This window comes from Phaenicophaeus curvirostris, chromosome 38 (assembly GCF_032191515.1).
Source record: "Phaenicophaeus curvirostris isolate KB17595 chromosome 38, BPBGC_Pcur_1.0, whole genome shotgun sequence".
In the NCBI taxonomy this organism is placed as follows: domain Eukaryota; kingdom Metazoa; phylum Chordata; class Aves; order Cuculiformes; family Cuculidae; genus Phaenicophaeus; species Phaenicophaeus curvirostris.
In genome coordinates this window covers 1,849,867-1,865,440 of record NC_091429.1, presented here as the reverse complement: position 1 = coordinate 1,865,440, position 15,574 = coordinate 1,849,867, and the positions used below count along the sequence as shown (strand labels likewise).

General features: G+C 63.3%; 1 protein-coding gene across 1 annotated transcript; it reads left to right on the top strand.

Annotated features, from left to right (window-relative positions):
• The first annotated feature begins 446 nt into the window (after window positions 1-446).
• Window positions 447-15,286, top strand: NXPH4 (neurexophilin 4). The gene is made up of 2 exons (XM_069879668.1): window positions 447-552; window positions 14,415-15,286. Exons 1-2 carry the CDS (start codon window positions 505-507, stop codon window positions 15,180-15,182), a joined length of 816 nt encoding a protein of 271 aa, XP_069735769.1. The 5' UTR covers window positions 447-504; the 3' UTR covers window positions 15,183-15,286.
• Window positions 15,287-15,574: the final 288 nt, after the last annotated feature.

The window sequence follows — 15,574 nt, the reverse complement described above, 5'->3', positions numbered from 1 at the left end:
CTGGGGGGCTCCCCAGGGTGTTGGGGTCTCCCAGGAGCAAGGAATGGGAGCGGGGGTACCCCAGGGTGCTGGAGCCTCCTGGGAGAGATGGAGCAGGACGGGGAGGGGGGGCATCCCACGATGTTGGGGTGTCGTGGTGGAGGGAAGCAGGAGCAGGGGCACCTTGGGGAGCAGAAGCGGGGTACCCCAGGGTGTTGGGGTCTCCTGGGAGGGAGGGAGGGAGGGAGCAGAACCGGGGGTACCCCGGGGGGGGCTGGGGGCTCCCGGCAGCGGGGGAGCAGCCCCGGGGCGGTGCGGGGAGGCGCTGGGTGCGGGGTCCCCGGGGTGCGTGTGTCCCCCCCCCCCAACCCCGCAACCCGCGGGGGCGGCGGAGCGGGATTGGCGGGGCTCGGTGGAGGCACCGCCCGGCCCCAGCAAGTCTCCAACTTTCTTCCAGCCTCCCCTCGCCGCCTCCCTCCGTCCCTCCCTCCGCCCTCCAGCCCGGGAGCCCCGCGGAGCCCCGCGATGCTCGCCCGCCGCCTGCCCCTGCTCGCCCCCTGGCTGCTCCTGCAGGTACGCGGGGGGGGGGGGCGGTTGCAGGAGGAGGAGGGGGTCGTGCAATTCCGGGGGGGCTCACTTGCAGGAGGAGGGGACCGTGCAAGTACGGGGGGGCTCAGTTGCAGGAGGGGGGGGGGGCTCAGTTGGAGATGGAGAGGGTCGTGCAGTTACGGGGGGGGGTCGTGTAATTACGGGGGGGCTCAGATCCAGGAGGAGGGGGTCGTGCAATTACGGGGGGGGTCGTGCAGTTACGGGGGGGGCTCACTTGCAAGAGGAGAGGACCGTGCAAGTACGGGGGGGGGGGGGGCAGTTCCAGGAGGAGGGGGTCGTGCAATTACGGGGGGGCTCAGTTGCAGGAGGGGGGGCTCAGTTGCAGATGGAGAGGGTCGTGCAATTACCGGGGGGCTCAGTTCCAGGAGGAGGGGGGCGAGTTGCTGCCGGGAGGGGGTCGTGCAATTACGGGGGGGGTCGTGCAATTACGGGGGGGGCTCAGTTGCAGGAGGGGGGGCTCAGTTCCAGAAGAAGGGGGTCGTGCAATTACGGGGGGGTCTCAGTTCCAGGAGGAGGGGGTCGTGCAATTACCGGGGGGGCTCAGTTCCAGGAGGAGGGGGTCGTGGAATTACCGGGGGGCGCTCAGTTCCAGGAGGAGGGGGGCGTGCAATTACGGGGGGAGGTGGTACAATCCGGGGGGGTCGGTGCCTTTCCGCGGGGGGGACGCACATGTAGTCCCGGGGGGGGGGTCGGTCATGCAGTGGGGGGGGGATGTGCGGCTACTGGGGAGACGCTGCAACCGCGGGGGCTCCGGCAATCACGGAGAGAGCGGCTAATTGGGGGGGTGCAATCCTGGGAAGGGGATCTTGCAATTATTGGGGGGCTGGGGAGGGGGGGGGGGGGTCTGCTCCCCCCAAGTTGGAGAGAGCTCGGGGCTGCGCTGGGCTCCGCGTGGGGGTGCGGGGGGTCGAGCTCGGACAGCGGGCAGAGTTGGGGGTCGGGGTGGAGTGGGGGGGGGGGTGGCAGCGATGGGTCCCGTGTGCCCCCCCCAGTTCCGAGCCCCCCCCCCCTTATTCCTTATTTACGGAGCGCGGGAGGCACCGTCTGGCAAGGGCTGGGGGGGGGGGCAGCGAGGCGTGAGACGGAGGGGGCGGGGGGTGTGAGAGGGAAAAGGGGGGGGCCGGGGGGGTGGGCTGGGACCCTGCGAGCCCGAGCTGGGGCCGTGTGGGTCCCCCCGGCTCCATGGAGGCGCTGGAACCACCTGCAGAGGTGACGCCTCATTCGTGTCATGAATCGGTGCGGGCTCAGCTCCAGCATCCCTGTCCCCCGGTGGCGCCGGGGTCCCCCCCTCAACCAGGGGGCGGGGGTGATGGGTGTTTGCCCCGGAGACGGGCTTTGACCTCTTCTTACCCCTGAGGATGCTGAGGAGAAGCTGCGGATGCAGAGGGACCCTCCCCACCCGCAGAACCCCCCCCCACCCAGTCCCAGACCCTCAATGCTTCCCAAGGCCACTCACCCCTGTGTGTCCCCCCCCCCCATCACCTCTTCTTAGACCCCAGAGATGCTTTTCCTCCCCAGCTCGAGCTGCTGTGGGTGGGGGCTACAGCTGCATCTCTACTGCTCATGAATGGGGGGGGGGGATTTGTGCCCCCCCCCCAGCCCTGTTTTGGGGGGCGGGGTGGGGGCAGGCTGATCACCCAGCAGCTCTGATTTCCTGACACTCCATTTTTACTTTCTGTGTTTCATGAATAAAATCAAACGAGTCAATTCCCTCTCTCGGGAATTGGATGCACATCAGGGACCCCCCCCCAACTCCCTGCATAACCCTAGCCCCCCCCCCCCCCCCAGGCAAAGGCTCTTGCAACTTGTCTCTCTCTCTCTTGCACGCTCCATCCACGGATGGAGAGATTGTGTGGGGGTGGCTCTGCGTGACCCCCCCCTCCCCGTGTCCATCTAACGCGGAGCATCTGTCGGTGCTGGAGCTGCTTCAAGACAAATGGTTTTGTTTTGATGAAATCAGGAGCAGGGCGCTGCCCCTGGCCCCCCCCTCTCCCTGCCAGCACCCGCAGCAGCAGTGGGGGGGGGGCTGAGGTTTGGGGTGGGGGGTTGGGGGGGCTGGTGATTCCAAGGGTGCAGGAAATTCCTGCTACGTGTGGGAAATCACCCCAGGGAGATGCTGGTGAAGTGGGGTGGGGGTCACTCTGTGCTGCAGGGCTGGGGGGGGGACAGGTTGGTGGGGGGGGCGGGGGTCTGGGGTTGCACGCCCCGTGGAGTCGCAAGGAAAGGGAGATGGAGCTGTTCCTGCTCCCTCAGCTTTCGGATCCTGTTGGGAAGAAACTTTCCCAACCCCTCAGGGGGGCAGAAGGCAAGGAGGGCCCCCCCACCAGTTGCCCCCCCCCCCCCCAGCCCTTGTTGCTGTGCTGGCCCTGAGCTCCCAGTGCCACATGCTGGGGTTCTGGTGGGAGCGATGGGTGAAGAGGATGATGCTGGGGTGCATTTGCCACCACGGGGGGGTTGTGAGAGGTCCCTGCTGCCCTGGGATGCGGGGACACACACACACACAGACCCCCCCCCGCCGGGGTCTTCCCACCGCGCTGTGTGTTTGCTGATTGTCCCCGCTGGGTGCGTGTCGGGTGTGCGTCGCCCTGCTGGGATGGACAAGCTCTCCTGGCCCAGTGGGTACCACCTCCGCTTTGTGGGTACAGATCACACCCCCCCATCACCCCCCACCCCTCAAGAAGCTGCTCCTTCTCCTTCCCTGCCCCCGGGCCCAGGGTAGCAGCGCTTAGGCAGGTGGCACAGATGCTCCCCTCAGGTGATCTCCCCACCTCAGCCTTCCCCAGCCTGCTGGCTTATGTTTATACATTAGATTTTATATTTTTTTTTTCTGTGCACTGAGCATTAAATCTCGGGGTCCCTCAGAGCAGGGCTGGGCTTCCCGGTGGTTTGGATCCCATCCAGCCCCCCAGGTGCACCCAGGAGCGGGGGGAGACCTGCGGCTGGGCAGGTTGGGTGCAGCTCCTGGATGCTCTCGCAGCCACCCTGAGGCTCCATGGGGCGGCTGTGATTTTGTGGAGAGAAAGGGTGACTCTGGCCAGCAGCCTCCTGGCCTGCTGCTTTAGCCCCCGATGCCCAGGTGATGGGCACGATGTCAACAAGAGCCTCTGCTCCCCAAGGTGGGAGCAAGCGGGGAGCAGCCGGGCTGCCTGGGAGGAGAGCGGAGCTGGTGGCTCCAACAGCAGTGGGGCTGGAGGGTCTCTTCACCCCCCAGCATCCCCTCGCCCCCCAGCATCCCCTCACCCCAGCATCTCCTCGCCTCCCATCTTCTCCTCGCCCCCCAGCTTCTCCTCTCCCCCCTGCCTGCCTCTGCCTGGGCAGGAGCTGCCTTTCGTGCCTCAGTTTCCCCTCTTCCCGCAGGTGGGAGTTGAGACAGCGGGTGCCTGCCAAGCACCTGGAGTGTTGCTGGCAGGTTTTCCTGCTTGGATTAACCCTTCCCAAGGAAAATCCTGCCCGGCAGTGCTGGTGGTCGTGGCAGCAGGAGGCAGGTGGCAGGGGACACCCACCTCCGGGAGACTCACCTGCTTCATTCCCTGCCCCGCGCTGTCACCCCAGAGCCGTCACGCGTCTCCCAGGTTGCTGGCTGACAGATGGCTTTGCTCTTAAGCAGATGCTGCCAGCCCTGGTGGTGCAAGGACACCCCGCTTCACTCACACCTTCCTAGCTCCTATTAATGGGGAGAATTTAACCCTTGCGTGGCTCAGCCTGGCACCCATTTGGGGCCAGGCGGGGGGAAAAAAGAGGGTTGGAGCGGTGGGGCAGACCTGCAAGCTCCCTCCTGACCTGGGGTCGCTCTGGGGACCGGCTGTAGGGACCAGCACTGGTAGGATGGTGCCTGGGCACTAGCAGGATGGTACCTGGGCAGTGCCAGGACGGTGCCCGCTGGGGCAGGAGGAGCGGCCGCGTCCATCCTCCTGGTTCCTGCAGCTCTCCTGAGCTGAGCTGACCGTCGCTGCGGCGGGTGCTGTGTGCTCAGCATGGCTGAGCTAATCTATCGCCAAACAAACACGCGCTGTTATTCCGAAAGAAGGTTTCCAAGCGACTCATTTCCCTTTTTTTAATAACTCTTCCCTGTGGTGCCCTTTGCACCCCGAGCTGGGAGATTCAATAAGGCTGGAGCCTGGAGCGTGGCGCAGCTCAGCCTCCCGCTGCGCGGGGGGAGCGGTGGCTGTGGGGAGGGGGGGGGGGCACCCAGGGGTGCCCCTTGGCCAGACCCACTCCTGCTCCACCACTGTGTTGATCTGACTGAAATCTGGGGCCTGGTTTATCGCTTCCCCCCTCCTGCTCTGGTTTTTAATTGCTGGTTTTCTGCTGGGTGCTGGTGGGGGGGGGTGGTGCTGGGAAGGGGTGGCCCGAGCTGGGACAATGAGGCAGCTGGCAAAGCGGGTGCCCCCTCTGCAGCACCAGCCCTAACCTTGGTGCCCATCAACCCCACTGCTAATCACACCCATGCCAATTAACACTCGCAGATTAATGACTTTTGCCCCCCTCCTTCCCTGCATCCGCCGCTCCTCCTCCTCCTCCTCCCAGGGAGCCAAAGTCCCTGCGGCTGGTGGCCCAACCGTGGGGCGATGCCACCCTGAGACCCCGCTCGCCGAATCCTTCCATCCCCCCCCTCCACCACCTGCCCTGGCCAAGCTCCAGCATCTCTGAAGAGCTGCCAGACTCAGCCTTCGCGCTCGGGCGCTGAAGGTAAATGGCCCAGGAAAGATGAAGCTTCCTCTCCAGCCGCTTGGATTGCTACTAAAGAAATAATCACATCCCTCTGCCCGTGTTCCCCCCCAAACCCCCCCTCTGCCTTTTTTTTTTTTTTTTTTTTTTTCCCCTGATCGCTGTTGCAAAAGGAGAAAGTCATTGTGGAAATGAGCACCCAGCCTGCAGAACTGATCAGCTACAGAGAGCCTGCAGGGCCCTGCGCTCACGGTGGGATTAGTTTTCCCCTTCCCGAATAAATCCCAGCCAAGATTCTGTTGCTCGGACAGGGGTGGCTGCTGGACATCCCTGGTACGGAGCTCGCTCAGCTCAGCGCTGCTGGCAACACAGACCTCTCCGAGCCTTGTGATTGTCCCAGGAGGTGTCCCAAGGGGGGGAAAAGACCCTCTTATTCCTCCTCCTGTCCCCCCTGCACTGGGCAGCTCTTTATGCAGCTCCTCGGCTAAGGAGAGCGATGCTTTACGCTGCTTCGCTTGGGTCTGGACGCCTGGTGTGGAAAAGCGGGGTCGAAGCCAACCCCAGGGGTTATAAGGGGTCCCCAAAGGCTTGTGGGCTGCAAGAGCCCCCTCATCCCCTTCTCAGGGTGGGAGATGGTGCCTGGCTGCAGCAGGATGCGGCCCCTGCGAGCAGCCTGGGATGATGCAGCCCGAGAGGAGCTGCAGCCCCGGCGATGCCCTTGAGGGTCCCCTGCGCCTCTGGGTCTCCTGGAGGGTTTTAATCAGCTCTGCTGCTCGGGGGATGCGGGGCACAGCCGTGTCCCTGCTGCTGCTGCTACTCCCTTCCTTCTCGTCCTGGCGAGAATAAATCCTGCCTGGCCCTGGGAATGTGCTGGGGGGGTGGAAAAGGGGGCAGCAGGGGGGGTGCAGTGCTGGGAGGGGATGGAGGGGGTGGGATGGGGTCCCCACTAAGGGGACAGCCCTGCATTTACCCCTCTCAGCAGTGACCTTCGCACTGGCCCTGCCTCATCGAGGAAGGGGGGGGGGCTGTGGTGCAGGGGGAAGGGGGGGGGACTGGAAATGCAATTTATGATCCCGCCTGATACGATCTTATAAAATTTCCCGGGCACACTCGAAATTACATTTCCATAGCTCAGGAGAAGCGATCTCCTTGCACGCTGATACCTGCCACTTTTATGGCTACATTTATTGCAATAATAAAGTGAAATGGTGAGGCGAGGGGTGGGGGCGGGCCGGGGGGGGGGGGAGGAGAGGCAGCTGGGCAGAAGGGGGGGGGGGCTGCATCCCTGAGAGCCTGGGGTCCCTCTGGTTTAAGGATGGGAGGGGGGCTTGGAGCAAGCTGCCACCTCTCTGCACCCCCCGAGAAAGACTTTGCTCTCCGAAGAGCCAGGGCAGCTCTGGAGGGGCAGAGGGAGCTGTGGGGAAACTGAGGCAGAGCCGCAGGGGATGAGGAGGGAGGATGCGGGCATCCATCCTGGCTGGGCATCCTGGCTGCCAGTGATGCAGGAGTGACCTGGGGTTATTCCCTGCTCCCTCTGCCCCTGTTGCCCCGCACATCATCTGTGTGAGCTGCCCGTCTTTGCACACTCCTGCTGGTACCCAGCCCCAGCTCCCTCCACACTCGGCCCCTCTCCCCAGTGACCCCCCAGCCCTTCCACCCCAGCCCTGTGCGATGCTGGGTCCCGCTGGCTGAGCTGACCCGGGGCTTTCAGGCTGGGGAACGCTGGCATCGCGCTGCCTGGGCGAGCAGGAGTCAATTTTCTCCGAGCCCATCAGCCTGCACATCCCCATCCCTCCCTCTGCCCCCGCGCCCCTTCGCCGCTGGCTTGTGCACACCTGCCTGCACACCCCTCTCCCCCTTCCCGCTCCGTTTATCTCCTCATTTTCTCATTCATTTTCTTTTCTTCCATGAGTCCAATGAGTCACACAAGCCCTGAATCCTTTGCCTGGTTCTGTCTCCTCCCTTCTATTATATTTTTTTCCTTTGCTCTTAACAGCACTTTCCTTTTTCACCCGTGGGGAGAGAGACTGGGAATGTACATTTTTTTCCGGCTCCCCCCCTCCCCAGCAGCCACCTACCAGCTCCTGTCTCACCATGAAGCCCTTAAAAGTAATAAATAAATAAAACAACGGCTGAGAAAAGAAAAGGCAGGAAACGAGAAGCGAGTGACAGGGAAAAGGAACCAAAACGAAAGAAAGAAGAAGGAGGGGGAAAAAAAGTCCTACTCGAGCTATGAAATATTTATTAGCCAGCGCGTGCCGAGTGCGTTAATAAAGCCGCAGCATTTGCATATTTTTTTTTTTTTCCCCGTCTGCAAGGAGCGAGGTGTCTGTTTAGGGGGTGAAGGCAAACGCGTCTGTGGGAAGCTGATTTCTCCTGGCTCCGTGCAGGTCGTGCTCCCGCGTGCGGCGATGCAGCCCTGGGGTCAGGGTGTCACGGGGCGCAGAGCCCCAGCGCGGGTCCTGCGTGTGCAGGGTGGGTGCTGGCAACCCCACAGCATCGTCATGACTCAATGACTTAGGCTGAATATTAGGAAAATATTTTCACGGAAAGGGTCATTGGGCACTGGAACAGGGTGTCCAGGGAGGGGGTTGAGTCCCCTTCCCTGGAGGGGTTTAAGGGCTGGGTGGACGAGGCGCTGAGGGACGTGGGTTAGTGATTGATGGGAATGGTTGGACTCGATGATCCAGTGGGTCTCTTCCAACCTGGTGATTCTATGATTCTATGGTGGATTTGGCTTTGGCGAGCTCCTACAGGCTTTCCCTCGCCGCGATGCTGCGCTGGTGCTGGGTTCGCCCCTCCTGGGGCTCCTGCAGCCACTACGTGCGTGCCAACCGGTGCTTGCGGCGGTGGCAGAAGCAGCGGAGGAAAGAACCGAGGAGGCCTTTGGGTGGTCGCGCTGAGCTCCCCTCCCAGGCAGGATTTGTCTGGCTGTCACCGCAGCGCTGTGTGCGGCAGGGTGGCTGCGCGTGAGCGCATCCCAACTTGTCCCTGTCTGTCACCAGCGTGACCCCTTGGTGCCTGCGATGGGGGCACGTTCAGCTTTCCCTGGAGCGTGGCGCGCTTTTACCCCGCTGCAGCCATCCCACCCGTTGTGCTGGGCCGAGGGGAGCACGGGGGTGGGAAGAAAAAAAAATTTTCACGTAAGGGGTCATTGGGGAGTGTCCGAGGCTGCCCAGGGAGGGGGTTGAGTCCCCTTCCCTGGAGGGGTTTAAGGGACGGGTGGACGAGGTGCTGAGGGCCATGGGTTAGTGATTGATGGGAATGGTTGGACTCGATGATCCGGTGGGTCTCTTCCAACCTGGTGATTCTATGATTCTGTGATTCTAAGAGGGGGCTAAGTGACCCCAGGGGGATTGTGAGGTGAGGAGGGGGTGTGCCATGCAAGGACAGTGACGGGTCTGGCTGTGGAGCTGAGTTTGGCAGCGCCGGTGCTGACTTCTCCAGCACGGAGCGAGGTTGGTGGGGGGCAGCGAGCACAGACACCCCCCATCGGTGCCGTGGTCCTGGAGCTGTTGGTGAGAGATGGGCTTTCAAGCGTCATGGAGCTGGCAGGCAGTGGGACATGGGGGTGGCTGCTGGGCACAGCCGGCTGGGTTTCTCCTCTTGAACCTTGTGAGGCTGAGATGGGGGCTCTGCCCTTCCTCCCTGGCCCTGACACCCCACACCTCCCTGGCAGCCCTCTCCTATAGCCCCCACAGGGCTGCTCACCACCCCCATTCCTGTCCCCCCATCACCTGCCCCACTCCCCATCCCACAGCCCTGTCCTTTTGTCCTTGAATCCTCGCGCTGGAGGAGCAGCATCCTCAGTCGCAGCCTCCCTGGGCAGGGCAGGAAGCCAGGCTGGGGCTCGCTGTGGTCTGCAGCCCCACCAGCACCCTCGTCCCAGCCCAGGTTCATTTTTTAACTTGGCACCGAGGAACCATCACTGAGATTTACCTCACAGAGGCTTTCATTAGCAGCCTGCTGCTCCCCAGCCCCATCCGTGCTCGCTGAGGAGCGCGCTCGTGCCCAGTGGGGCAGAGGAATGGCTTGTACCCCTGGTGGGTGCTGGAGCACAGGAATGGACTCATCAGTGGGCGCTCGAACACGGAGGAGCAGAGGCTTCCCAGCAAAGGCACACACGCAGAGCCACCTCGCTTCGTGTGATCGCACAGATGCGCTCACAGGGGCGTGCAAGGCACGTGGAGGCATTTGTGCACACGCAGCTGCATGCGTCGCGGTGCACGCGTCCGTGAGCGACCGCGGGCTTTCCTTGCACTCCCCTGCAGGCTGCAGGTGCGCCTGGGCTGGGCCCTCTCTCTGCACACCTGCAGGCGTGCACACTCGCTCACAGACACGGGAGCACACGCACACGCCGGGCTCGCCCACACGCAGTCGCTCGGGCGTGTGTCGCACCCCTCTGGGACGCGTGCTTGGGTCCCTCCCTGCAGCCCAGCAGAAGCCACCGCTGCACCGCGTCACCCTGCCACCGCATTAGCACCCGCGCAGCGCCAGCGAGATAAATGGGAGCTGTCAGAGGCACCTTGTTTGCTGCTAACCTTTGGAAATGCCACACCGCCCCGGGCTGCACTGCGCTGGGGGGGAGCGGGCCCGCGGGGATTGTCGCTCACCACCTCCAATTAATCTCCTCGCGCTAACGAAGGCAGCGGGGTGACAGGGCAGAGACTGGTTTGGCCCTGCACCCACGGCAAGAGGTGGAGACCCCCCGGATGGCTCGGAGCGAGGTGCAAGGGAGAGGCCCTTGGCGAGGCTGTCGCTGGTGCTCCGCTGCTGGCACAGGCTGGGGCTGGTTTGCCTTGGCGTGGTACCCCACGGCTCTGTTCTTGGGGTGCTGGCAGCTCCTCACGGCTCGTGCGGGGAAGCTGGACCCCCTCGCCCCTCCCTGCATCGCTCCGCTCCCCTTCGCCAAGGTGACTGCGGGTCTCCGGGGAGCCGCTGACGGCACTTGGCCCCACAGGCAAATGGGATGTGAGTGGCCATCACTGCTGGTCCTGACAAGCCAAATTGATGCCGGCACCGAGAGCCTTCCTAGTCCCTCCGCAGGCACCCCCAAGCCCTTCCTGAATCCTTGCAAGGCTGCTTGTGCACACACGGAGGGACACACGGGTGCCTGCAGATGCCCCGCGCAGCCACACACACACACGTGGAAAAGTGTGCAAGGGGTTTGAGAGCAGCAAACCCGTACATTGTTGTCTTGTAGTGCAGGGATGCAGCAGCACAGGCGTGTGTAATGGGAAAAAAACGAGTGTATCAGGCAAAACCCCCATGAATGGTGCATCACAGCCAGAGCCCAGCGTGCAGCGGAGCTGAGCACGGGCTGACTCTGGCGTGGGGCACAGATCCCGCTGCAGCCAGGAGGGACGGGGCTCTGCACACACCCGTGCAGGGTCAGGAGGCGCTGGGACCCCCACGTTTGCTTGTGAAGGGTCCGAGAGGCTCACGGGTGTGCACTCTTACAAGCAGAAACATTAATATTTAACACCAGGTGTGAGTGGGACCTGCCCTGAATACAGACAGCGCCGACAGGGTGCAGGGCTTGACCTTGGCTCCCTTTGGTGCTGTTGAGGAAGGCTCTTGCCGTGGCCCTGCTCTAGAACACCCCTTGCCCACAGGCTCTGAGACCCCTGGCAGGAGCGGGGAGGCTGGGGCTGCAAGAGGGGCTGCAGTAGCGAGGGTCTCCCCCAGGCTACTGGGGCCGTGTTCCTGCCGCAATCGATAGCCCTGGCTGCATCGCCAGTCGCTGCCCTGCTCTGCGATTCTCTTTCATCCCCTGCTTCCCCAGCAGCTCCTGGAGAGGGACCTGGGCTGAGTGGGAGCCTGCCAGCCTGGCCCCTCGCTCCTCTCTCCCTGCAGGGACCGGTGGCTCTTTCCCCTGGGAACGCCCTGCCCTGCCAGCTCAGTTTGTGCCCTGCATCTCCCCTGGTTTTCCCCATCACTGTTTCCCCCTGAACCCCTCGCCTGTCCCTGTCCCTGCTGCATCTCTGTCTCCATCAATTCCCCATCACAGCCCTGTTCCCATCACATCCCCCTCCCCACTGCATCCCAGCCCCGCTGCATCCCCCTCACCGCTAGCAGGGGATGAGTTAGAAAGGGAAACTGAGGCAGAGGGCCGCGCTGGCTCACGTAGCACTGCTGGGGGGAACGCATCGTCCTGGCTCTCAGCCCTAGGTGATTCAAAGCTAGCACTGAGCTGAGAAATCACCAGAAATATTCCTTGGGCTGGGGGGGCTCGGGCAGCATGTGCTCCCCTGAGGGCTGTGGTCTCCGCGCTGCTCCCTGTCCCCTCGACGTGGGTGCAGGTGGGTTTGGGGGTCTCCCCTTCCAGCTGGGCTCCTGGGCTGATGAATATGTACAAACGCAATGAGTGATGGAGAGTGGCTGATGGCCCCGTGTCCTGTCCCCCTGCAAAATGTGGCTCTCCTGGCTGGAGGGGTGGTGATGGGGGGCTGCCCTTCTCCCCCTCCCCCATTTATCTCTCCATCTCACGGTCCTGCCGTGCTCGCTCCCTCTCTCTCTCTCTCTGGCTGGTGAAGGCACCCGGCTTTGAAGCTGCGTTGAAATATAGATAAGGGCGAAGGCAGCAGCCGCACTCAAAGAGAGCGGGGAGGGAGCTGGGGGATGGCCAGCCCGGAGCGGGGGCTGTGGGGATGCTCAGCCGCAGCTTCGCACTGCACAGCGCCCTGTGCCTCCCTCCCCGGGCTGGGACGAGGCCCCACAAATCCTGCTCCCACGCCCGGACACGCCAGTTCTCGGAAGAGGCAGAGCCATGGGGCCAAGTGACTGATGCCAGCAGCAGCTTGGGTAGCCTCCCTTGCTCGAGTGGCATCCTCTGCATGAGTTTCATCCTCTGCATGAGTGGCATCCTCTGCACAAGCAGCCTCCCCTGCAGCAAGAGCGAGGGCAAACCCAAGCCAGAGCAGCTCTACAGGCTCGTCCTGGCACGCACAGCGCTAGGGGGATAAGGCAATAGATCCCCGAGCCAGCAGAGCACGGTCTGCCCAGAGGCTCCAGCTCAGCGGCGAGGGAGGAACGGGGCAAGCGTGGGGATCCGTGGCCGGGGCACCCCCCGGGTGCTGCTCCATCCTCGGTTGGTGCCCAGCGGAGCCCAATCCCCGCACACAGACGTGCCTGGTCGCAGAGGAGGTGCCCTAGGGGCTTCACCCCTCTCTGGTGGGGGGCATGGGGAAAGCACGGTGCTCTCCAAAGGGGAAAAAGCGTTGAGGCGTGCTGACAGTGCTATAGAGTGGCTGGTGCCAGGATGAGACCCCGCGATGACAGGCAGGAGCCATCGCCAGGCCCTCCTGCCCTGCCTCCAGCCCCTCTGGCTCAGGTTCGGTGCCGGAGCATGTCTCGCTTTCCTCTGGGAGCACAGCTCCCCCAGGTCCTTCCAGCTGGCACCTCTGCTCGCCACCTTCTACCCCCTGCTCGCGTCCTCCCCGCGTCGCCCTCGGGAAGCAGGTCGTTCCGAGCAAAAAAACTGCGGAGCAGCCCGAGCACCTGCCAGCTTGCGTGCGACAGTGATTGACGAGGCCGTGGCTGACGGAGCAGCGTCTTGCACACCGGGAGCAGCTGGCAGGGCAAGCAGGGGCACGCCGGGCACCGGGGTGCGGAGCCAGGAGCAGCCAGGTTGAGGGATGGGGAAGCAGGGGGGCAGGCGAGTTCAGGCAAGAGAAGGAGATGGGACACGTCACAGACAGAGTCCCAGGGCTGAAGAGCTGCCAGCTGGCTCTGCTCTCTGCTGCTGAGCTGTGAAATGTCACTCTCAGCAACCGGACAGGCAGCGCGATGGCCAAGGGACCTTGGGAAGGGGACGCTGCGATCCCATCCCATCTGGTGCCTGGTGGGAGGCGAGTCCCAGCCCCCTTGGTGCACGGGGTCCCTTTCTTGACCAGTGTGGCTGGGAGCTGCTGGGAGCGCTGGCTGCATCTCCAGAGGGTCCTGGAGTGCCACTGCCCATCAGCACCTCCTTAACCAGCCTCGCAGCTCCCCCAGCTTGGAGAGACCAGGCAGCTGGTTGCAGGTCGCTGCCTCAATTTCCCCCACCAGGAGAGGAGCTGGCTCTCCCCACCCTGTGAAAGCCCTTGCCAAGGGCTCCTTGCTCTGCGTTGGACGAGGGGCTCTCCCCATGCAGGGTTATTGCAGCTCTCTGGTGTTTTCCTGCCCATCTTTCCTGCTTTTGCTGCAAATTCCTTCCCCTGCCAGAATGCAAGAAGTGACCCCAGCTCCCGGCAGAGCAAGGGGTCCCCGCTCATTCCTTTTGCGCCCCTCTGCACACAATGCACCCCACTCTTCGGCTGCCTCTGCCCGGTGCAATTATCCGGGAGGGCGGAACGGCTGCCGTGCAGCCTGGCGGGGGTCTCTGTAATTTCAGCTGCAGATCAGAGGCACTGGGTAATGCAATTAGGCTTCGCTGGCAGGCAGCGCCAGGCTCTGATGCCTCCCCATCCCTGAACACGCCGCTGCCCACCACCCCCCTGCATTTTAATAGGTCTCAGCTGTGGCGGGGCATGCAGTCAGGAATTGTCTGGCATCCTGCTTTTTCCCATCCCAGGGACGTGGTTGATGCTGGAGAAGCAGCCCTGGCTGCTGGGATGCTGGGGACAGGCCGGTGCGGGGCTGAGCTGGGGCTGGGGGTGGTGCTGGGGGGGGCACATAGAGTCATAGAATCACCAGGTTGGAAAAGACCCATCGGATCATCGACTCCAACCATTCCCATGAACCTTTCCGTGTCCGTGCACCCTCCTGTGTCCAGGAGAAGAGGAGGCTGAGGGGAGACCTCATTGCTCTCTCCAACTCCCTGAGAGGAGGTTGTGGAGAGGAGGGAGCTGGGCTCTTCTCCCAACGGACAGGGGACAGGACGGGAGGGAATGGCCTCAAGCTCCTCCAGGGGAGGGTCAGGCTGGACATTAGGAAAAATTCTTCATGGAAAGGGTCATTGGGCACTAGAACAGGGAGGGGGTTGAGTCCCCTTCCCTGGAGGGGTTTAAGGGATGGGTAGACGAGGTGCTGAGGGCCATGGGTTAGTATTTGATAGGAATGGTTGGACTCGATGGTCCTTTCCAACCTAGTGATTCTATGATTCTACGGGGACAGGCAGGAGGGTGTGTGAGGGGCAGCAGACGCAGCTTACACAGTCTCTGCATCCTTTCCCCCAGATGGTGTATGCTGGGGGCCACATCACCAAGACCCTGGGCTACCTGGAGCTGGGAACCTCCGGCCTCCTCAAGGATGTCCCCTACGGCCCCCTGAAAACCCCAGTGCTCGACCCGGGGCGGCTGATTCCAGCTGAGGCCCCGCGGGGTGCGGGGACCCCCTCGGGTGCTGTGCGGAGCCCCTGGGACTGGCAGAAGAACCAGACGGCCGGGGAGCTGCCGAGTTCTCGTGGCCGGCGCAAGCCCTCGCTCAAGTCCGGCCGCACCAAGAAGATCTTCGGTTGGGGAGACTTCTACTTCAACATCAAGACGCTCAAGTTCAGCCTGCTGGTGACGGGGAAGATCGTCGACCACATCAACGGGACCTTCAGCGTCTACTTCCGTCACAACTCCTCCAGCCTGGGTAACGTCTCGGTGAGCATCGTGCCCCCCTCCAAGGCCGTGGGCTTCGAGGTGCTGCTGCCGGCGCCCCCGCCGCTGTCCCACCTGCCCCCCCAGCAAAGCACCTTACCCGAGGGGCGCCCGGCCAAGGCGCTCAACTGCCACGTGGAATACGAGAAAACCAACCGGGCGCGGAAGAACAAGCCTTGCCTGTACGACCCGTCCAAGGTGTGCTTCACCGAGCACACGCAGAGCCACGCCGCCTGGCTCTGCGCCAAGCCCTTCAAGGTCATCTGCATCTTCATCTCCTTCCTCAGCATTGACTACAAGCTGGTCCAGAAGGTCTGTCCCGACTACAACTTCCAGCACGACAACCCTTACTTCGGCTGACGGCCACGGGAAGGAGCGACGGGCGACGGAGCTGGAGGCAGATGGAGACCCAAGGGGGGCTCCTGCACCCCATCCCGGCTGCACGGTGTGTCCCCCCGCTTCCCAAGTCGCCACCAACGCCAGCCCCATCCCTTCATCACCGCAGCATCTCCCCAGGGTGAGGGAGCAGGGCCAGCTGGCACAGGGGGTCCCAGCCCCATCGCCACGTTCCCATCCCTGCAGCGGGGTGGGGGGGTGCAGGTGTGAAGCTGGGACCCCCAGCCTCAACCCTGAGGGCTCCCCAGGAGCATGTGGGTGAGTCAGGGGTACAGCCCCACGCGATGGCATCAGCTGGGTGCACGTCACCTCCAGGGAAGGAACATTTTGAGGGGTTGAGGGGGTCGCTACGTGCC

Excerpts from the sequence above, each read along its gene's own strand:
- NXPH4 (XM_069879668.1), top strand. The coding sequence starts at position 505 with ATGCTCGCCCGCCGCCTGCCCCTGCTCGCCCCCTGGCTGCTCCTGCAG. Across the intron at positions 553-14,414 it reads CCCCCTGGCTGCTCCTGCAG|ATGGTGTATGCTGGGGGCCA; the intron begins GTACGCGGGGGG and ends CCTTTCCCCCAG.